At 35.6% G+C, this 17430-nt stretch overlaps 1 protein-coding gene across 1 annotated transcript in view; it reads left to right on the top strand.

Annotated features, from left to right (window-relative positions):
• DMD (dystrophin) overlaps positions 1-17430 on the top strand; it is a 979219-nt gene that overhangs the window by 809817 nt on the left and 151972 nt on the right. The window contains exon 60 of the mRNA XM_058822052.1: positions 6653-6799. Coding sequence (XP_058678035.1) covers positions 6653-6799 — 147 coding nt within the window. The remainder of the gene's footprint in view (positions 1-6652; positions 6800-17430) is intronic.

The raw sequence follows: 17430 nt of genomic DNA, 5'->3' as shown, positions 1-17430 counted from the left end.
ACTTAAGAAAATATAGCTGGGATAAAATATCACACAATAATGCTGGACTAATTGTCCATATGTGGTCTCACACTGATTTTTTTAAACCTGTTTACTCCAAGTATTGTTAAGGAACACAAAGGACAGAATAACACCCAAAATGGATCTGCCCCCTAGCTATTTTTCACACCAAAAATGTTGCAGGTAAGTAGGAGCCAATAGGAATACTGACTATTTTAAATCATAATTGTAAAGCTTAATACCTTGTTTTAAGTTTCTTATTGAACAATTGCATACCAGGTGCAAATAAATAATTATTAGATATTGTCTGTTTATTAAATACAATTTTTAAGACAAATATAGCTAAACTCTATCTCAATACCACTGTGTGCATAAGGATATATGACTTTGTATGTGCATGCTGTTATTTTCCTTCGTCAGTGTGGCAAATGCTAAGCAGCAATGATTTCATAGTCAATAAAGCTGCTTAAATGCTGCTTGTTCTGACAAGGCACTCTTGTGGACTACATCTAAACATATATGGTAGGTGTGTGGATCAAGTAGGAATAAGGACTGCAAATGTAAAAAAGCATTTTTAATGATCCATTGGCAGTCTTCAATAGCAGACAATAAAGAAAAAAACAATCTTCATTTTAGTCTTTCTCTGTGCACAAGGAATATTTGATGTTCTGGGAATATACTTCCTTTTCAGGGTGTATTTTCCAAATGGCTTAATGAGATTTAGTCACCCTATTCCATTAACATCAGTGAGCTGGAAGTTACAGGCACTTGATTGAATTTTGATTGGAATCCTGAATTCTGTGTCTGGCTTGTCAGCCAATGGTTGAGAATGTGGTTGAGGGAGAAGGGGTTAAGAAATAGAAAATATGTATTGTAGAGTCAGTGTTCCTTCCTGAACTTTATAATGAACTCAGCAACAAAAACTCCATGAAGCTAGAAAAACATTTACTATTGATTATATATATTATAAATATATACAATATATTTTATATATGTGTGTTTATATACAAGTATATATAAATGTATTATATACATATATATAAGTATGTACAATTAGCATAAAATACATAATGCTCATATTGAAATAAGCTTGTTTTCTTTCTTTTACTCTTCTACTTGAATGATTAGTGAATATTCTTTGAGTTTTTATGGAACCAATTTAAGAATCCTAAAAGAAAAAGGAAACCTTTTCATGGCATTGAAAAAAAACCCTCCCCCTTTGGTGAATCTTTAAATAAAAAGAAGTAGATATTTTTTTCTCTCTTCTGAACATTGGGCAGCCTTCCAAAGCAAAATCAGTCTGTGTTAGGCTTCCATAAATAAAAGATAGGATAAAACCAGCCACATGGCATGTGAAATGTGGAAAAAAAAATTTGAAAAAACCCTAAGCATCAAATTTTCATAAATGGAGTTGGAATTCTCTGGAAAGACGTGAGGGCTACCTGGTGGTTTTTACTACTTTGGAATTGGATACCCAAAGCACAAACAAATTTAATGAAAAATATGCAGAAAACGACTTGCAAATAATTTTGGGAGGCTTATCCTGCATCTTCTAAAATACCTTAGAAACAGATCTGTAATTACAGGCACTAGCCTGAAATCCTTTTGGAATTGCAGTTCCAACACTAAATAGAAAATACATAAGAAAATCCAAGAGGATAACCAGTAGGGAAAAGATTTGGCTTGGTGCTGAGCACTGCAAGTTCAAAACATTGCTATCATAATAGGGATCATTATGAACTAAAGGTCAGCTACTCTGCAGGGACAAAAATAACCCAAAAAATCCACTACAGCAGTGCTCAGTTTTCAGAAGGAAAGCTGCACACAAATGAGGAAGCCTGCTGAAAAGGAACCAAAAGGACAAAGTGTGTGAAGGCAGCAGAGAGGTGCTGCACCCTGAGAACCAGTCCATACCATCCAAATGGATTCAGAACCACCTGGAAAGATGGCGTGGCTAAAGAAAATAATAAAGAAACCTTTATTATTGGAAGAAAAAATACAAAGAACAAATTGTCTTGATTAAGATCATTATATCATCAGAACCAGATGGTTGTTTGGTCAAGTGTTCTAATGGAAGTGTAAAATAAAAAAGCTGTATCTATTAACAGCATTTTCTTATTTAAAATCAGGAGGTTTTAATGAGGAGCGATGAGGGACACACATGGTGAAAATTTTCAAATAGTGCACATAGTCAGGCCTGTGGACCTACAGTCAAGGAAATCTGGGAAAGTATATTCTGCAGAAGAGAGAACAGGTTTGTAAAAGTAAGTGTGCCTCACATCTCCAACTGTGCCTTTAAGGATACATGGGCATAATGTTTAAGGGGCTATAGGCCATTCGCCATTCCCCAGGGATTTTAAGGATGTCTTCCAGCAAAGAAACTAAGTTCCACTGAGAGAACATGAAAGGTCTTCTAGTGGATAAATAGCCAATTATTGGGAAACAAGAAGCACAGATCAGTTTTCCTAAAGAGGAAGCTGATGTGGTCCAGAAGGTCTACTCTGTCCAGCATGTATATAGGTTTAAAAACCCCCCAAACTCTAACCTAAATGTTAAATTTATCAGAGGATATTTTTGATCATAAAACCCTATGTTAGTCCAAAAATCAAGTATGGAATACCTTGGAAAAGATTCCATCAAGATCTGTTTGACATAAAAATACAGCTCCTGGCTCCATAATCTCTGAGACTCAAGTTGCTGAGCTGGAGGAGTGCAAGGAACAGGGAAGCTGATGCTTTGCCTTGCTTCCTTCCTTAAGGAATTGTGTTGGCTAATATCAGACAAGGGACTGGGCCAGATGAGCTCATCATCTGACTGATTTTGGCTACTGTGTGCTCTCCAGAGTTTTAGTATTTGTCTGGTTAGGATGCCTGTGGTATGTGTATTCTAGAGTCCTTGCTCATTTTCCAAGGCATTTTGAAATATTTTCTAACAAGACTGTACGGATCATTTAAAATCCTATCTACCACCTACAGTAACACAAAGCATTGAAATTCTGTCTTGCATAAGGACAGTTATAATGAAGATAATTTGGGTCTGGTTGTCCTATCACTGTTCATACTGTGAACTCATTTGCACTCTGAGCAATTTAATAGGTACATCTCCTTGTGATAGTAATACACTACTACTCACCATGTATTTTGGTTTTTAAATGACCAACAATATAATTCTTTAATTTTGTATTGTTATATGTTTAGTGCTCTTTATGCAGAAGGGGAAAAAATAGAAAAAATCAACCAGTCTTGTATTATACAAAATTATTATTAGAAATATAAATATTTCTGTAACACATTTCCAGTAAAAATTCTAAATTTCTGCTTCTACAGATGCTTAGCTCTAGAATCATGTAGGCTGACTGATGGACTGGATGTCTGTGATAAACTATTGCTTAAAGAAGTCTTACAGTTGCTGACTCCTTAATACTTCAAAGTCACATTCCAAATCTTTCTGTGGTTATTTTTCTCTTTTCTGTCTACAGTTTTCTAATTGTAAGCTTATTGGCATTAATTAGATAGCGGCTCATTGACCAGCATTCCTTTTTTTGTTCTTGCTGTTTATCATGCTTGGATTTGGCCAGCTAATGAAAACACTAGCAAAAATTCAGGCTTAGCAATAATAGAATACAGAATATTGAATTTAAAGGCAAAAACTGGTATTTTGTGCATTGGAATATTATTATCACATTGCAGAAATCATTATCCTTACAACACAAAAAAAATTAATTAGGACATCAATTGAAGAAAAGGCAGAAGATGAGTTTTCTTCTTTACTTCCATGTCTATTTCATTTCTTTTGTGGGGGGTTGCTTCTGTGCCATAGACTTTTTGGTCTGTAACATAACTTACAGTCAAAAAACATGCTGACTAATTATGAAATATTTTCTATTTCATTTTAAGTTAGGTATAATGGCTAATATTATTTACCTAATAATTAATGTCAGTGTTCAAGTGAGACCAGTACTTTCAAGTCCAAAATGCAGAGGCAAATAATTGGTCTGAAATCAGCCAGGTACTTTAATATATGTTTAAAACCAAGTGCCTGATAAGGCCTGTGTGCTCTGCCTAAGCAGTGATGTTTTTCAATCAGAAAAACACCTGACTCTAATCCCATACAAATAATAGAAAATTAACTTGATTTAGTACAGGAACTGCATTAAAGTGCATTGTAGTGTGGGAACTGATCTTTCCATCTATTGATTGGCATTTATTCTGTCAGTGGTTTTGTATTTTATATATATTATATATTGTATATTTTTTATATATAGTGTGTCTATTTAATTTTTATTATATATTACCTTCATAATATATTTTCTGTTATAAGATATCTAAATACATACACATGTCTATCTATATTTTATGCAAAGTGGTCATTGGTGACACTAGATTAGAGGTGTTCTCTCATCTTGGAAACAAAGCAACACAGGAGGAACAGAGCTGATCTTTCCAAGCATAAGCCACAGAATCATGACCAGGCACTCTGGGCCATGATAGCAGATCACAGGAAAAAAAGCAGTAAAACAACAATTTGTAAGTGAAGTGCTCAGATAGAGGTGTATATATTTCTGCAGCCTTTGAGGCCTTTACTTTACAACAACAAATGTCTACTTTTACAGCCTGTTGTTTGTTCTCTGAACTAACTTGCTAACTAAAAAGTTCAGGATAAGCACATATATAACTCTCTAGGGTAAAACCAAACGTGAGCTGTCTTCCTTTTCTTTGTATTTCAGACCTTGCTCAGCACTAGGCCATAAATCTGTTCTCACCAGTAATGTCAGTTCTACTCCAGTGGTATAAAACTGGTGAAATGGGGAAGTCAACTGTTATGTCATGAACTTGATGCATGCATCTTCTCTCACGTCGTGGCATTTGCATATTTCTCTGCACTTCCTTTACAAAATACACATCCCTTCTGATGGTGTATTTTAGAGATTGATCATTGGAGTCATTCACTGTATGAGTACCACTTAAGGCAGTCTAACTCCTTATGTTGCAGGGTAATTTAACATAATTGATGGAAGTCAAGTCTGGTTTTAAAAGATGTTTGAGGAATAATTTTTCAATGATGTTTACCTTTAGTGCTCTTCATGGCATTCTAATGCCTATGAATGTCTTCATATTATTTACTCTTAAGGTTCACTCACTGAATGGGCTTTTATTTTACCTTATTTTGCATCATGTGTTGATGAAAAGATTACTAGGCAATAATTTCAGGTTATTTGATGAACTTAAATGAGATGCAAACCACATGTGGTTCATATTAAAAATGCTGAGAGAAAGGAGCTATAGAGCAGACTAATCTAGCAAGTAAATTATTCTGCCTTTGTGTGCAGACATCATATGGCAATAAAACATGAGCCTGAGAATGACAGAATTTGTCCCTTAGAAATTACTTATTGTTACATTTTGAAATATTTTATCACATTAAAAATTCATAAATGTCTCCTTAGAAAATATAGATATGGAGCAGTGAAAGATCTAGACAGAGATTCCTCTCCTTGATAAAGTCATGGTGTGCTGAATTTATCTGAATGTACCCTGATACATCATGGAGACATCCTCATCAGGTTGTTGGTTTTAAAAAGAAATTTGTAACTGGCAGATTCTGGTTTTCACATACATTACTGAAACTAGTAACTAAACTGCTTTTATGCGTAGTTTTAAAGGTTATCTTAAAATAAACATTTTTTTTTTAATATGAGTATGTATGCCAGTTTGAGATGCAAAGCATTTTTTTAAATCTTTTTTTCTCTCTTTTTTTTTAATGGACTTCCCATTATTAACCTTTTTATTTGTAACACACACAATACCCATGGTAAAACGATGCCCTTGGGTCTATAAAAGTTTCATCATTTTTCCATTTGTCATATCTGTGAACAGCTGTCTTCTTCTGTTTTCCTCTGTTAAACTACTCATCACTCCTATCCATCTTGACTGAGCATGTTAAACACAAGTAAAGGATGAAGCAGGAAACAAGTGTGTCACAGACATCTTTTTGTGAAAATCTTTTCTTGGGATGTTTTCCCTTCTGAGAAGCTGAGGCCTCAGAAATAAAATGTAAACAATAGTTATCTGCTGCCATGGAATTCATCAGGTGGATTTTTGATTGGGCCATCTTGAATGTTTACAATTAATGGCTCTGTCCAAGCCACAGATCTTTTTTATTTATTCTTTTCTATTCTTAGCTTAGCTAGCCTTCTGAGGAAACCTTTTTCTTGTATTTCTTTTTCTTATAGTTATAATGTAATATGTATATATATATAATAAAATAATAAATCAAGCCTTCTGAAAATGGAGTCAACATTTTCATCTCTTCCCTCATCCAAGAACCCTTGTGACCACTGTCACACAAGTGTGCTCTGCAGTGCACCTCCCAGTGGGTGTGCTGGTTAGAAATTTGGCTAAACTGGGCAGAATGGCTGTGAAGGTTCCAAATTCACAGCACCTTCTGAAATGCCAGGCCTTACACTTGAGACTAAAAGTCCATATGAAGTTAAAGAAACAGACAGGCAACTGAATCATGGAATCATGGCTGTATGCACTTTCCTTTCAGCTTGGCATGTAATATCTTTACATTACTAGTCAGTTGGTAGCAGAGCCCATATTTTTTGAAGTTAGTGCTCTTATTAATTTGTATTTATATTTTATTTACACAGGTTTATCGGGCAGAACTTGTTCCCCTTAAGGAAAAGGTGCACCACGTCAACGAGCTCGCTCATCGCTTCACTCCCCCTGATCTTCAACTCTCCCAGTACAACCTCAGCTGTGTGGAAGACCTAAACACAAGGTGGAAGGTGCTGCAGGTATATTTCACATTACTTTCTTCTTTGTGCTGCATTTAAGTAAATATTTCTGTTTCTCTGTGCTTTGTTCCCTGTGGGATAGCACCAAAGGCGTACCGAGGAATGAAAGATGAGAAAGCCCAAGAAAATGTTTTATTGTTACTATTCATAAATGCATTAGATAGAGGCCCAACCTGATATTGTTGGTGGTTTAAAAATATAAAGGGCAAGCTACACGTTTTGCACATATTTCAAAGATAATACATTATCTTCCTCAGAGCTCGGAAAACATTGTGAACAATTCACTTTCACTGTAAATTATAGCTTTGATTTATCAAATCCAGATATTTGGAAAATAAATTTTTCATCTCATCTGAAGATACTTGGAGACAGTATGTCAGAGTGAGATGTTCTTGCTGATAGAACAGATAGTTAATTGAAATATTATGTCTTACTGTCTTTTTTCATATTTACTTAAATGTCACCTGGAAGATACAAAGAGTAAGGTGAAAGCACTCCAGTAAATTTTTAAACACATCCTGAGGGGAAAAGACATAAGTAACTTTGAAAGGTTATGATATACTAAAGGCCAAGTTGTGACCCTTGGAAAGAGGAAAGACACGTCTGTTCCTATAATATAATTTTTCTACTTAAAAGAGAGCAGAATTTGAAATGTTTTGAGAGGCAGAGCTCATGTTTTTAGAAGAGAAAAAACTAGCATAGACTGAAATAGAAGAGATCAATTGGAGTGAATATACAATTATTTGGACCAACTGTTCCACATGCAAGATCTGCAGGACACTTACACCAATGGCACTTTTTTTAGACTATTATGTATTTTTCCATCTTAGGGCTAGACATTTTTATGTTTGACCAGCACTCCATTTAGATGTTATACCCTTTATAGAAAACTGAAATTTTGGCCATGTAATAGAAAACGCAAAAATGAAAATTGTTTTTGTTTCATGCAAAAATTTTGTTTCATTTTCCTTCTAAGGTATATTCCTGTTGTTTGTTTCTGGTTTTACAGTTGTTCAGTATGTTTCTTTTTCATTCGATGGTTTTGAGTTTTTTTTTAAATTTATTTATTAATTGCCTTTGTTATGCCAATGTCACCTAAAATATCAACTTTAATATTTTCATCATTTGTTTCTATACATTTCAGTCTATTTTTCTGTGTCTTTCTTTTACACTGATTATGTTTCTCTCAGGCTTTTCTTAATTCTTATTTTCAAAAAGCAACTCTTTGTGTCCCTGCTGTTCTCTGTCTTTCCCCATCTTTCCTCCCTTACTTCTCTTTGGGTTTTTTTTCTGTACTCCACTTCTTTATTTTCTTAGCTTACTTCCCTTCTTCTCCCTCCTCAAAGGTGTGATCTCTCTCTCCACCCTTGCCATATTCCTAATGGGGAAAATATTTCTTATCCATGTACCACATTTCTTAGAAAATATCACTTCAGGAAAATCATAAAACAGAGAGCTCTCTGCTATTGATTGCCAGAAAAATACCCAACCTTGGTTATGTGTAGGAAAAGTGCATAAAGACATAAAATTTATCACATCTGAAACATTTTGTAGAGGAGGTAATCATGTCTCACTTGTTTCTTTATTAACACTGGGAACTTACATAAGATTAGAGGAGGAAATGTATCCTCTTAAGCCAAATCTTACAAAGATTTAATATTATATTCAGTTTATAATCATAAGGCCAACTGTAGTCAGCCATTTGCAGTATTGCACAGTGGTTCTACAGTGAGAGTAGTGCTGTTAGTGAATAGAACTAAATATTCCTCCAGAATCTTCCCAGAATTCCATTTGTATTTTTGCAGTAAGGCATGTTTGCCATTAATTTACCTGGTTTGTATTCAATTTTAGTGAATATACTCCAGAGTATTAGTGGTACAAAAATGTATAGAAAGCACTCAGCCATTTACAGGCTTAACCAGTCCTGGTTTTGAAGTGCTGTGTGGAGTGCATTTCATTAATGAAAGCTGATGCACTCAGCTCAGTCACTGAAAACTGTGTCATCTTCTATGGACTTTGAGTGGCTTCCTGACTTTAATAGAATAGTTTTGAGGAAAATATTCTGTTTATTTTTTTTAATTTTTCTTAAACATTAAAGGAGATGAAATCTTTCTGAGGAGCTACTTGTTATGAATTTCACAAGAAGCTCTCATGTGTGCTTCAAACAGTCTGTAATGAGCTCATCCTGGGGTGGAATGTGTCTTGCAAACTCTTGCTTACTTCCAGTCAACATTTAGGGAGCCAGGAATCCCCTAAAATTGGTGGGAGTTATACCCATTTCACTAAGTCAGGGATCTGGTTGATGTAATGCTGGTCAAAGGGCAAAGCTCCTGACATGTAAAAGAATTTACAATTATCCCACAGAGAACATAGCCTTCAGTTATCAGGAAGATTTTTTTTTTTGTTTAAATCAAACTTTGCTTTCATTTAGAATAGTACCTTTGATAAGCTAAAAAATACAGTAAGAACAGTGTTTCATCAAAAAATGTATCAATTAAGATATTTTGCTATGGTATTTATATTCTAGTGCTTTTACTTTTGAAGCTTGGTAGTTTGAGCACATCAAAAACCTAGAGCTAAATCAGCCCAAGGTGTTTTCCAATCTAAACTTTTCTATAATTCATTATTTATATCCATATATATATATAATGATTGCCAAGAAGCATAAGCCCTAATTTGAGTATCATTCCTAACTCCTCAGCTGACCTTGCACCAGTAGCAGAGATTCTGCAGGATGTGGGGATTTGAAGATTGTTGTGGAGCAAAAAGCATGCATACTAGTGTAATAAGTCTTGCTGCAATGAATTATTTCAAAAACCAGTTTCCTCTGTGTGCTTCACAAATATTAGCTGATTCTTTCAATCTGTGGTGAGAAATATGAATAAATCTTACCATCTGTATTTCCAGAGGTACTAAAATCAAGAATATAAAAGCCAAAAAGGAAATCCCTTCTCCCTGAAATCAGTGTAAAATTGTCAGTATGCATCAAAGTCTTGCTGGCCAGTGAATCTCTGAAGAGCTGAATCACAGGGGCAGCATTCTGGGCAGCAATCCTCAGCTCACACACTGCTTTTTAGTGGGGTTGGACACTAAGGCAAGGAAGTTGTAGCTAAATATAAGCTGAAATCAGCAGTGACCTATTGTAGCAGGTTTTAGGTTTGGGCTTTTTTTAATTTTACTTCACCCTCTGTCTTTCATGCCTTCTCCAAGAAAAACACCCTACAAAAAATGAAATAACAACAAAAATACCTATGTAAAAGAAATGTCTTCTTCAGATCTCTTGCAGCTGAATTGAACCAAGTTTACTTCTTTAAATTGTATGTAGTTCCAGGAAGTGAACTTCACGTCTAAACCATGGAATTAAAATTTGAAAGTGATTAAGGATATTCTCTCACATCATTTTTCTTAGAGAAAAAAAATCATCTCTTGCTTTACAGTTCAGTTGTCCAATTGGTAGTGCATAGTATTTAGTATCTATCATAGCTTTCATCATAAACAAAAGCTCTAGTCACATATTGAATATTGGCCTTATATTGTTCCATATCTTAAATTACAAGTAGAATTATTTATTATTAAACAATGAGTGTAAACTGAGGCTAAAGTTGATAGATTTAGATGATGCAACAGTAGCAAGAAATATGTTTCTTCCTATATATGAATAGAAAAGTTCATGTCTAAATGGATGGGCAATATAAAAGGCCATTCAATTTTCATATTTTTATATTTATATATTATTACCTTTCTGTTATCTTAGCAGTTTCTCTTTCCATTGTGATATTTCATTCATTTAAATAACTATTTTCTTCCTATTTCTTTGGTTTTTTCCCCTTTTTAAACTGGATTTTGACATATGTCATCTGCGAGTAGCGGGAAAAAAGTGGGAGACAACTTTTCTAAATATATGGAGCCAAAATCCTAGCTCAGTTAGAATTATAGTAATTAAGTCACTAGTAAAATAATGGTGCTTTTCAACCTTGAAATTTGAAATTATTTTGTAGTTGCAGACTTCATCTTCCCACCAGAGGGAGATTTTGATCCTTTTTGGAAGTTGAGTTTTCCCATCGGACCACTCAGTCGAAATGTTGGTTTGTATGTTCCATGGGAACAGGAACTTCTGCCAAAACCACAATTGTTACAGCACTTTAATGGTCTCTTATTTGTTTAATTGGCTATGCCAGTTGGCTGCAGAAGTCATAGACCCAAGCATTTTTCTTCATTTCTGTTAGATGGAGTCTCAGATTTTCTCAATGTTTGTCTGCAAAATTATGTATATAGAATTCATTTTGCAGCGATTCATTCTTTAGAAATCCAATTTATTTATTTCTGAAAGTTAGTGGAGGAAGGCCAGATGTCAGGATTGGGATTTAATTCTACTAATGAACTCTGTGTCAAAAATTGGAAATATTCCTTCCTAAATTAGGAGGACACCTTTGTTGTGACATCTTTAAGGCAGTCAGTGAAAGTGTGTAACTATAAACAGGAGTGGTTATCATCCACAGACATGACAGCAGGAAAACTAATAAAACCTTAATAAAATCTTACTAAATTTATGATGTGTGTGATGAATTTCGGTTTGCTGGGAATTGTAAATGCTTTAATCATTTTTTGTAAAAGAGGTGCATTCATTTTGAGAGTTTTGTTATCCTCTTTTGTCTTCCTTTATGCTGAAATTCTGTCCTCTCTGAAGATGTTTTGAAGAACCATGCAGAAGAATAGCAATTTACCCTACTTTATATCCTCGTTACAATATGCATATGTAGCTTTTTTCCAATGTATTTTTTTGTTTCTCATAAATGTGTGTGAGTGCAGGGGATTATAAAAGCTGAGTTATGCTGTTTATATGTGAAAAGAAAATCACCTAAAATTTGTCAAAAGTAAGAAAATATATCACACGTGTATCTTGAATTTAGCACTCTTGTACAACCTTTGCATATGCAATATATTCTGTAAGATCTCCAATGTATCTATTTGATGGATAAATGATAGGAAAAGAATGGGCATATTAGTTGAAATATGTAAGACTCATTTCCTTATAAAGGAAGACTGGAGCAATTTACTTCTACCTGTCAGCAGCTATATATTATGTTTGGCAGCACCCATCCATATGACTCATACCAGACTATATTTAGGATACTCAGGAAAACAGAGATTATGATACTGTTCAGAATATATTCACTGGAAACCAACATCCACTAGTTCTGTTGGGTTTTAGTCAAGTAGTTTTACCTAAATCATCCAGTTTGTAGCTCTTCAACTTATTTACCAACCACCACTGAAACGGTATTCTTTAGTGTTCATTATCTATAGTACCTGATCATCTCAAAACCATTATTTCAAATAATTTCTGTAGAAATCCCTTTGACAAGGATGTGGAAGTTACATTTGAAGAATTAAAGCTGCGAGTTTCAGTCCTATACAGAGGTTTAGACCAGAGGAGTTAGAAGATTTTACCTTGGATTCCAAAATTGCACAGATAGCTTTGAGTTTTTTCTTGCACAAATTGAGAGAATGTGCCCTGATTTTTTTCAATACCTTTTTAGGTGTGTGACCTGATTCCAATCAGCTATGTTTAGGCTGCTCATTATGAAAAATTAGGCTTGTTCAAGGTGAGAATGTGTGAGAGGGAACAGCTGGGAAGTGCACAAGGTTAGCTGCAGTCATTAGTGAAAGTAAATATGGACAAAACAAAAATGAACCTTGCAATTATAAGTCAATCTCCAGTCCTAGCTTCCACTCCACAGGCCCTTTTCATTCCCAAAATGTTATCAACTGTCAGAGCTCATAATTTGCAGGTTGGATTTTGCTGAAGCAATAGGAGAGGACAGGAGGGCGTAGGTTGGGCAGGGCAGGAGGCAGGGTCAGCTGTCTGCTGGCACCAGATGGATCTCTGTGATGGATCTGTGCAATCTGTGGCTCTGCTCCCTCCCCTGGAGGGGACACACACTGCTGACACACATCCTCTGACACGTGTCCTGTGACACACTGTCCTCTGTCACACATCCTCTGACACATGTCCTATGACACACATCCTCTGTCACGTCTTTTGACACACGTTCTTTGACACTCATCCTCTCTCACACATCCTCTCTCACTCATCCTCTCACAGATCCTCTCACACTCATCTCACACTCATCTTCTCACACTCATCCGCTCACACATCCTCTGACACATCCTATGACACATTGTCCTATGACACATTGTCCTATGACACTCATCCTCACACTCATCTTCTCACACACACCCTCTCACACTCATCCTCTCACACACACCCTCTCACACATTCTCTCACACACACCTCACACTCATCCTCTCACACACACCCTCTCACACATTCTCTCACACTCATCCTCTCACACTCATCCTCTCACACACACCCTCTCACACATTCTCTCACACACACCTCACACTCATCCTCTCACACTCATCCTCTCACACTCATCCTCTCACACACACCCTCTCACACATTCTGTCACACACACCTCACACTCATCCTCTCACACACACCCTCTCACTCATCCTCTCACACTCATCCTCCACCCATTGCTTCCCACCCAGTTCGAAGCGCGCTTGGAGCAGAAGTTCAAAGTTTGCTTTGAATGTGGAACACGTTTGTGGCAGATAGAGCATTCACTGAATTTAAGAGCTGCCCAGTAAAGGCTCTCTAATGTGATTTTCAGAGGCTTGTAACTCAATGAAACCTTAATGAATACTCTTGGATTGAGAGCAATACAAAACCCCTTAGTTTCCAAGTACCAGTGCCAAAGTATTGTTAAAGGTTTTTAGAGGGAGAATGTAAAACTGGCAAAACATATTTCTCTTTCTCCCTATTTTCACTAATCCTTTCTTCTGAAACTGATTTTTTTTAAAGAAACTTCATTTGAAGTGATTAAAAGCCCAAGGAAAAGAAATAATACCCACATTTCCGATGCAGAAGGTTAATGTCAGCCTTTTTTATTTCTTTGTTGAGTCATTTTGTGTCTTTCTGACATATCAATTATGTGTTATATCACTGCAGATAGTTTTATGTCAGGCCATCTACTTTCAGGTTACAGAAAGCTTTTGCAGTCTTTAAGCTAGGTAGTATTTTGGGCTATATATTTTATATCTTTTTGCTTCAGTGAGACTAAGTAGGATTTTTTTTTTTCTGTCTTAGAAGTACTGTTAATAATAGTGTTTAAAATACTAAAAATGTCAGTGGCATTAAGTTGTGACACAGATTTGAAACCAGCCTTTATGGAAGATTATGTGTGTCATTTAAAAAATATTTTCACAAGGTGCTCTCTGAAGTTGCCAGTGGAGTTTTCAACATGGTTTGAGTAAATCTGAATGTTGTACCCTGGCATAGAAAACCATGAGCAGTGTGGAAGTGATGTAATGGTGTGTTTGCTTTAGAGTAAGGCACTTTATAATTAAAATGGCTCAAATCCTCTCATATATATTGTATGTGTAAAATCTTCTATAAAGTCCTTCCTGATTTGGATGTACCCAGCACAACACAGGCAGAAGGTGTCATTTCAAGATGCTCACCTGTGGCACATCTAAGCTGTTCAATTCTTGTGCTTATTAGTTTCTAAAACACTGACACTGCAATAAACTTTAGAAATATACCCCTTGGTTACAGAACAAACATTGTATGGATTACAATTATTGACCCAGAACTTGCAATTTCAGGTTTTATTAGTATTCATTTTTATTTCTTTTGTACCTGGAAAGATCAACGCCCAATTCCTGTTTGTGGAAATTAATTCTCTATGACATTTTTGGGGAAGCTTTAAGTATGGAGGTTGAAGACTCAGTTAGTTTTTCTCTTCTCTTTTCTCAGGTGTTCAAAGTTGTTTCATTAGCACAGTTCTGTTTGTTTTAATCCAAAATTAAATAGCATTAATCAATCCAGAAAAATAATCCTAAATTTACATCCGTAGGTAGCATGTTCATTTTGTTGGATGTTTTCACTTTCATTCCTCTGATTCCTCATACCATCATCAAGTGTTTTGTGTCCTTTCAGTACCCTCATTTATGACTCTTTCATCTGTAAAAACAAACAGTTCTGTCCTAATTAATTAGCTGACACATAGCTGATAATGGAGTGCAGTTTCAGTGTAGTGATTTTTGGGGTGTTCAGAAGAAATAGAAGAATGTGTCTTCCATAAAATAGCTTTGTGCTTTTTTTATATCCAAACATTACAGTTCCTTATCTCAAAACATCACATTTCAAATCCTGAGTTGATTTGGTCTGTATTTTGCCAGCCAGAAACCTAAGATAACTGAATTTGGGTTGCACATCAGTTGTCATAGCTACCTGCAATATATCCCTGAATCTGCCTAGGTTTGCCTCTAATGAGAAAGGGGTTACATTTTTCTCATAAAGCCTCCATAACTTTATTCAGCTGTGAATGATCTGTGAAATACTGTCAGACTGGCATGGGCTGTTGCAGAAATCTAGTGAGCTTCCTCTTTTTAAAAGTCAGGATCTAATCCTTTTTTCTTCACCTGTGAATAGGAGGTCAGCTCCCATCAAATGAAGTTTCAGAAAGACAGAGTCAAATCCAATTTTATGATCACCACTTTTCTGTCTCAGCCCTGTGCCCCCACATCGTTACACTGTGCTCAGTAGTTCCCACAGCTGATGGGATGAGCCTGTGATGTTTAACAGTTCCAGGTCATGCTCATTATTTCAGCTTTGCCAATGATACTCTATGTAATTTTTTTTCAAATTATTTTAACTATCTTGTGCATGAATTTATGTGTTTTCAGGTGAGTATCCATTTATGGATCATAACTACATTTATAAAATTTAGCTGAATTATAATGACTTTGTGCTGAGTTGGTGTAAGTTTTTGTTTTACTGATAGTTTTTACTTTTAGTTTAATGTAGATAGTTACATAGTCCAAAGGTCTGTCCCATTCTCTAGAAAAGGGGGCTAGAAAAACAACCTCTCCTTCATGTACATTTGTGTTAATAAGTATTTATCCTTATATAGGCCAAGATCCTGAATCAGATAATAGTGTCTTTGTGATGTGAGCTACACTACAGTGCTGGACACAAACTATGATCTTGTATTATTCAGAATGTTCATTGAAAGTATGGTTACCATTGATGTTGCAAAATCTGCTTCTGTTAGTCTGTGAACTGTTGCAGGAAACAAATCACAGTGTTTAACATAACATTTACTCTCTGCTGTGGGTGCTCAGTGCTCACTGTGAAATAGAGCTGCCCCTGCAGAGTTGACTCTGGTATGTTGGAGTTTAAGCCCCCATGGGCTGCTGGCTCTGTCTGCTCTGCCATCCCTCCCAGCTGGGCTGACTGCAGCCCTGCTGAGCCTGCTCAGCTCAGATATCCTCAGGTGACCCAGGAGCAGCATTTGTGCCTTTTTCTGCCAGAAAAACACCCATCACCTACATTGTACAATTAATTGAAGAACACCTAGTAAAGACGCAAAAGTTGAAGGAAAAAAGCACCTGATTTGCTGTCTTTAGGAAGCTAATTGATTCTTAAATCTTTAGATAGGAGATATCACTTGTTCCTGATCCTTCCAGCACTTTGGAGGGATAGCCCCAAAAATACATATTCACAATTGTACACAAAGTAGATTTCTTGAGCTTTTGTGTTATATTAATTACATAATCAGTATATTCACACAGCTTAGAGATACTGTATTTCACTGTCTTGCTCATATTCAGATAGGCTCTAACTTGCCAGAGATTTTTAATTTTTTTTTGTTTTGTGAATGAGACAATAACTAACAGATGTTTGTTTTTGGCTCCATTTCTACATTCTTTGAAAGCTGGAGAATTAAATTGCTGACATTCAGACAACACTAATTCACATATCCAGGGAGCCTAATTTGCCATCCCTGAGATTCTGATTCCTGGTGTTCATGGATTTAAAAACCATTTCAATGACACAATATAAGAATAGGCTGGGGAGTTTGAATAGTATGCTCCTGCTGAACATAATCACATTTTATAAACATCTGTGTCATTACTGGTGTGATTCATCTCTAAGCTGTATACAGCTGTGTTTGCAGTTTCAATTAACAATCCTCTAATTTCATACCCATCTCATGTTGCTAATTTAGTTAATTTATTCATAATTAAGAGTATTCTATTTTCTACGAAGGTTTGTTGAGCTTAGTGCATTATAAAAAGTAAAAAAAAAACAAACCCTAAGGCCAAAGCATTTTGATTCTTACAAAGTCACATCAGAACAAAAATGCCATTAATGTACCTAAAGGGGAAGATGTGATCTAAGGGACATTTTTTTCTTTTCTCAGTGGGGAATGAGAAGCCTTTGGAAGGTGTTGGCTTTGTGTTTTGAAAGCAAAGGACAGTATGAATGTGCTCTTTTCTCCTTTTTTGCCCTTCTCCTTTTTTCCAAAACCTAATGTAATTCTATGGTTTAAACTAATACCGTTGGTTTTAATATGTAAAAAAAAAAAAAAACCCAATACCTCTAAAAAGGGTGTTACAAGAGGAGGCATGTGGCAAACATGAATTATCCCACTTCATGCATTTTTGTTCTCTAACATTTATATTTTAGATTACAAGGTATTTAAAAGGATCTGTGTGATTAAGAACTCTGAGATAACTTTAAAAAATTAAGCTTGAGACACACTCAGGTGGAAGATAAG

Source organism: Ammospiza caudacuta, chromosome 2, assembly GCF_027887145.1.
Source record: "Ammospiza caudacuta isolate bAmmCau1 chromosome 2, bAmmCau1.pri, whole genome shotgun sequence".
Taxonomy (NCBI): domain Eukaryota; kingdom Metazoa; phylum Chordata; class Aves; order Passeriformes; family Passerellidae; genus Ammospiza; species Ammospiza caudacuta.
The sequence above is the reverse complement of the archived record's forward strand: the minus strand, read 5'-3'. Positions and strand labels throughout refer to the sequence as shown.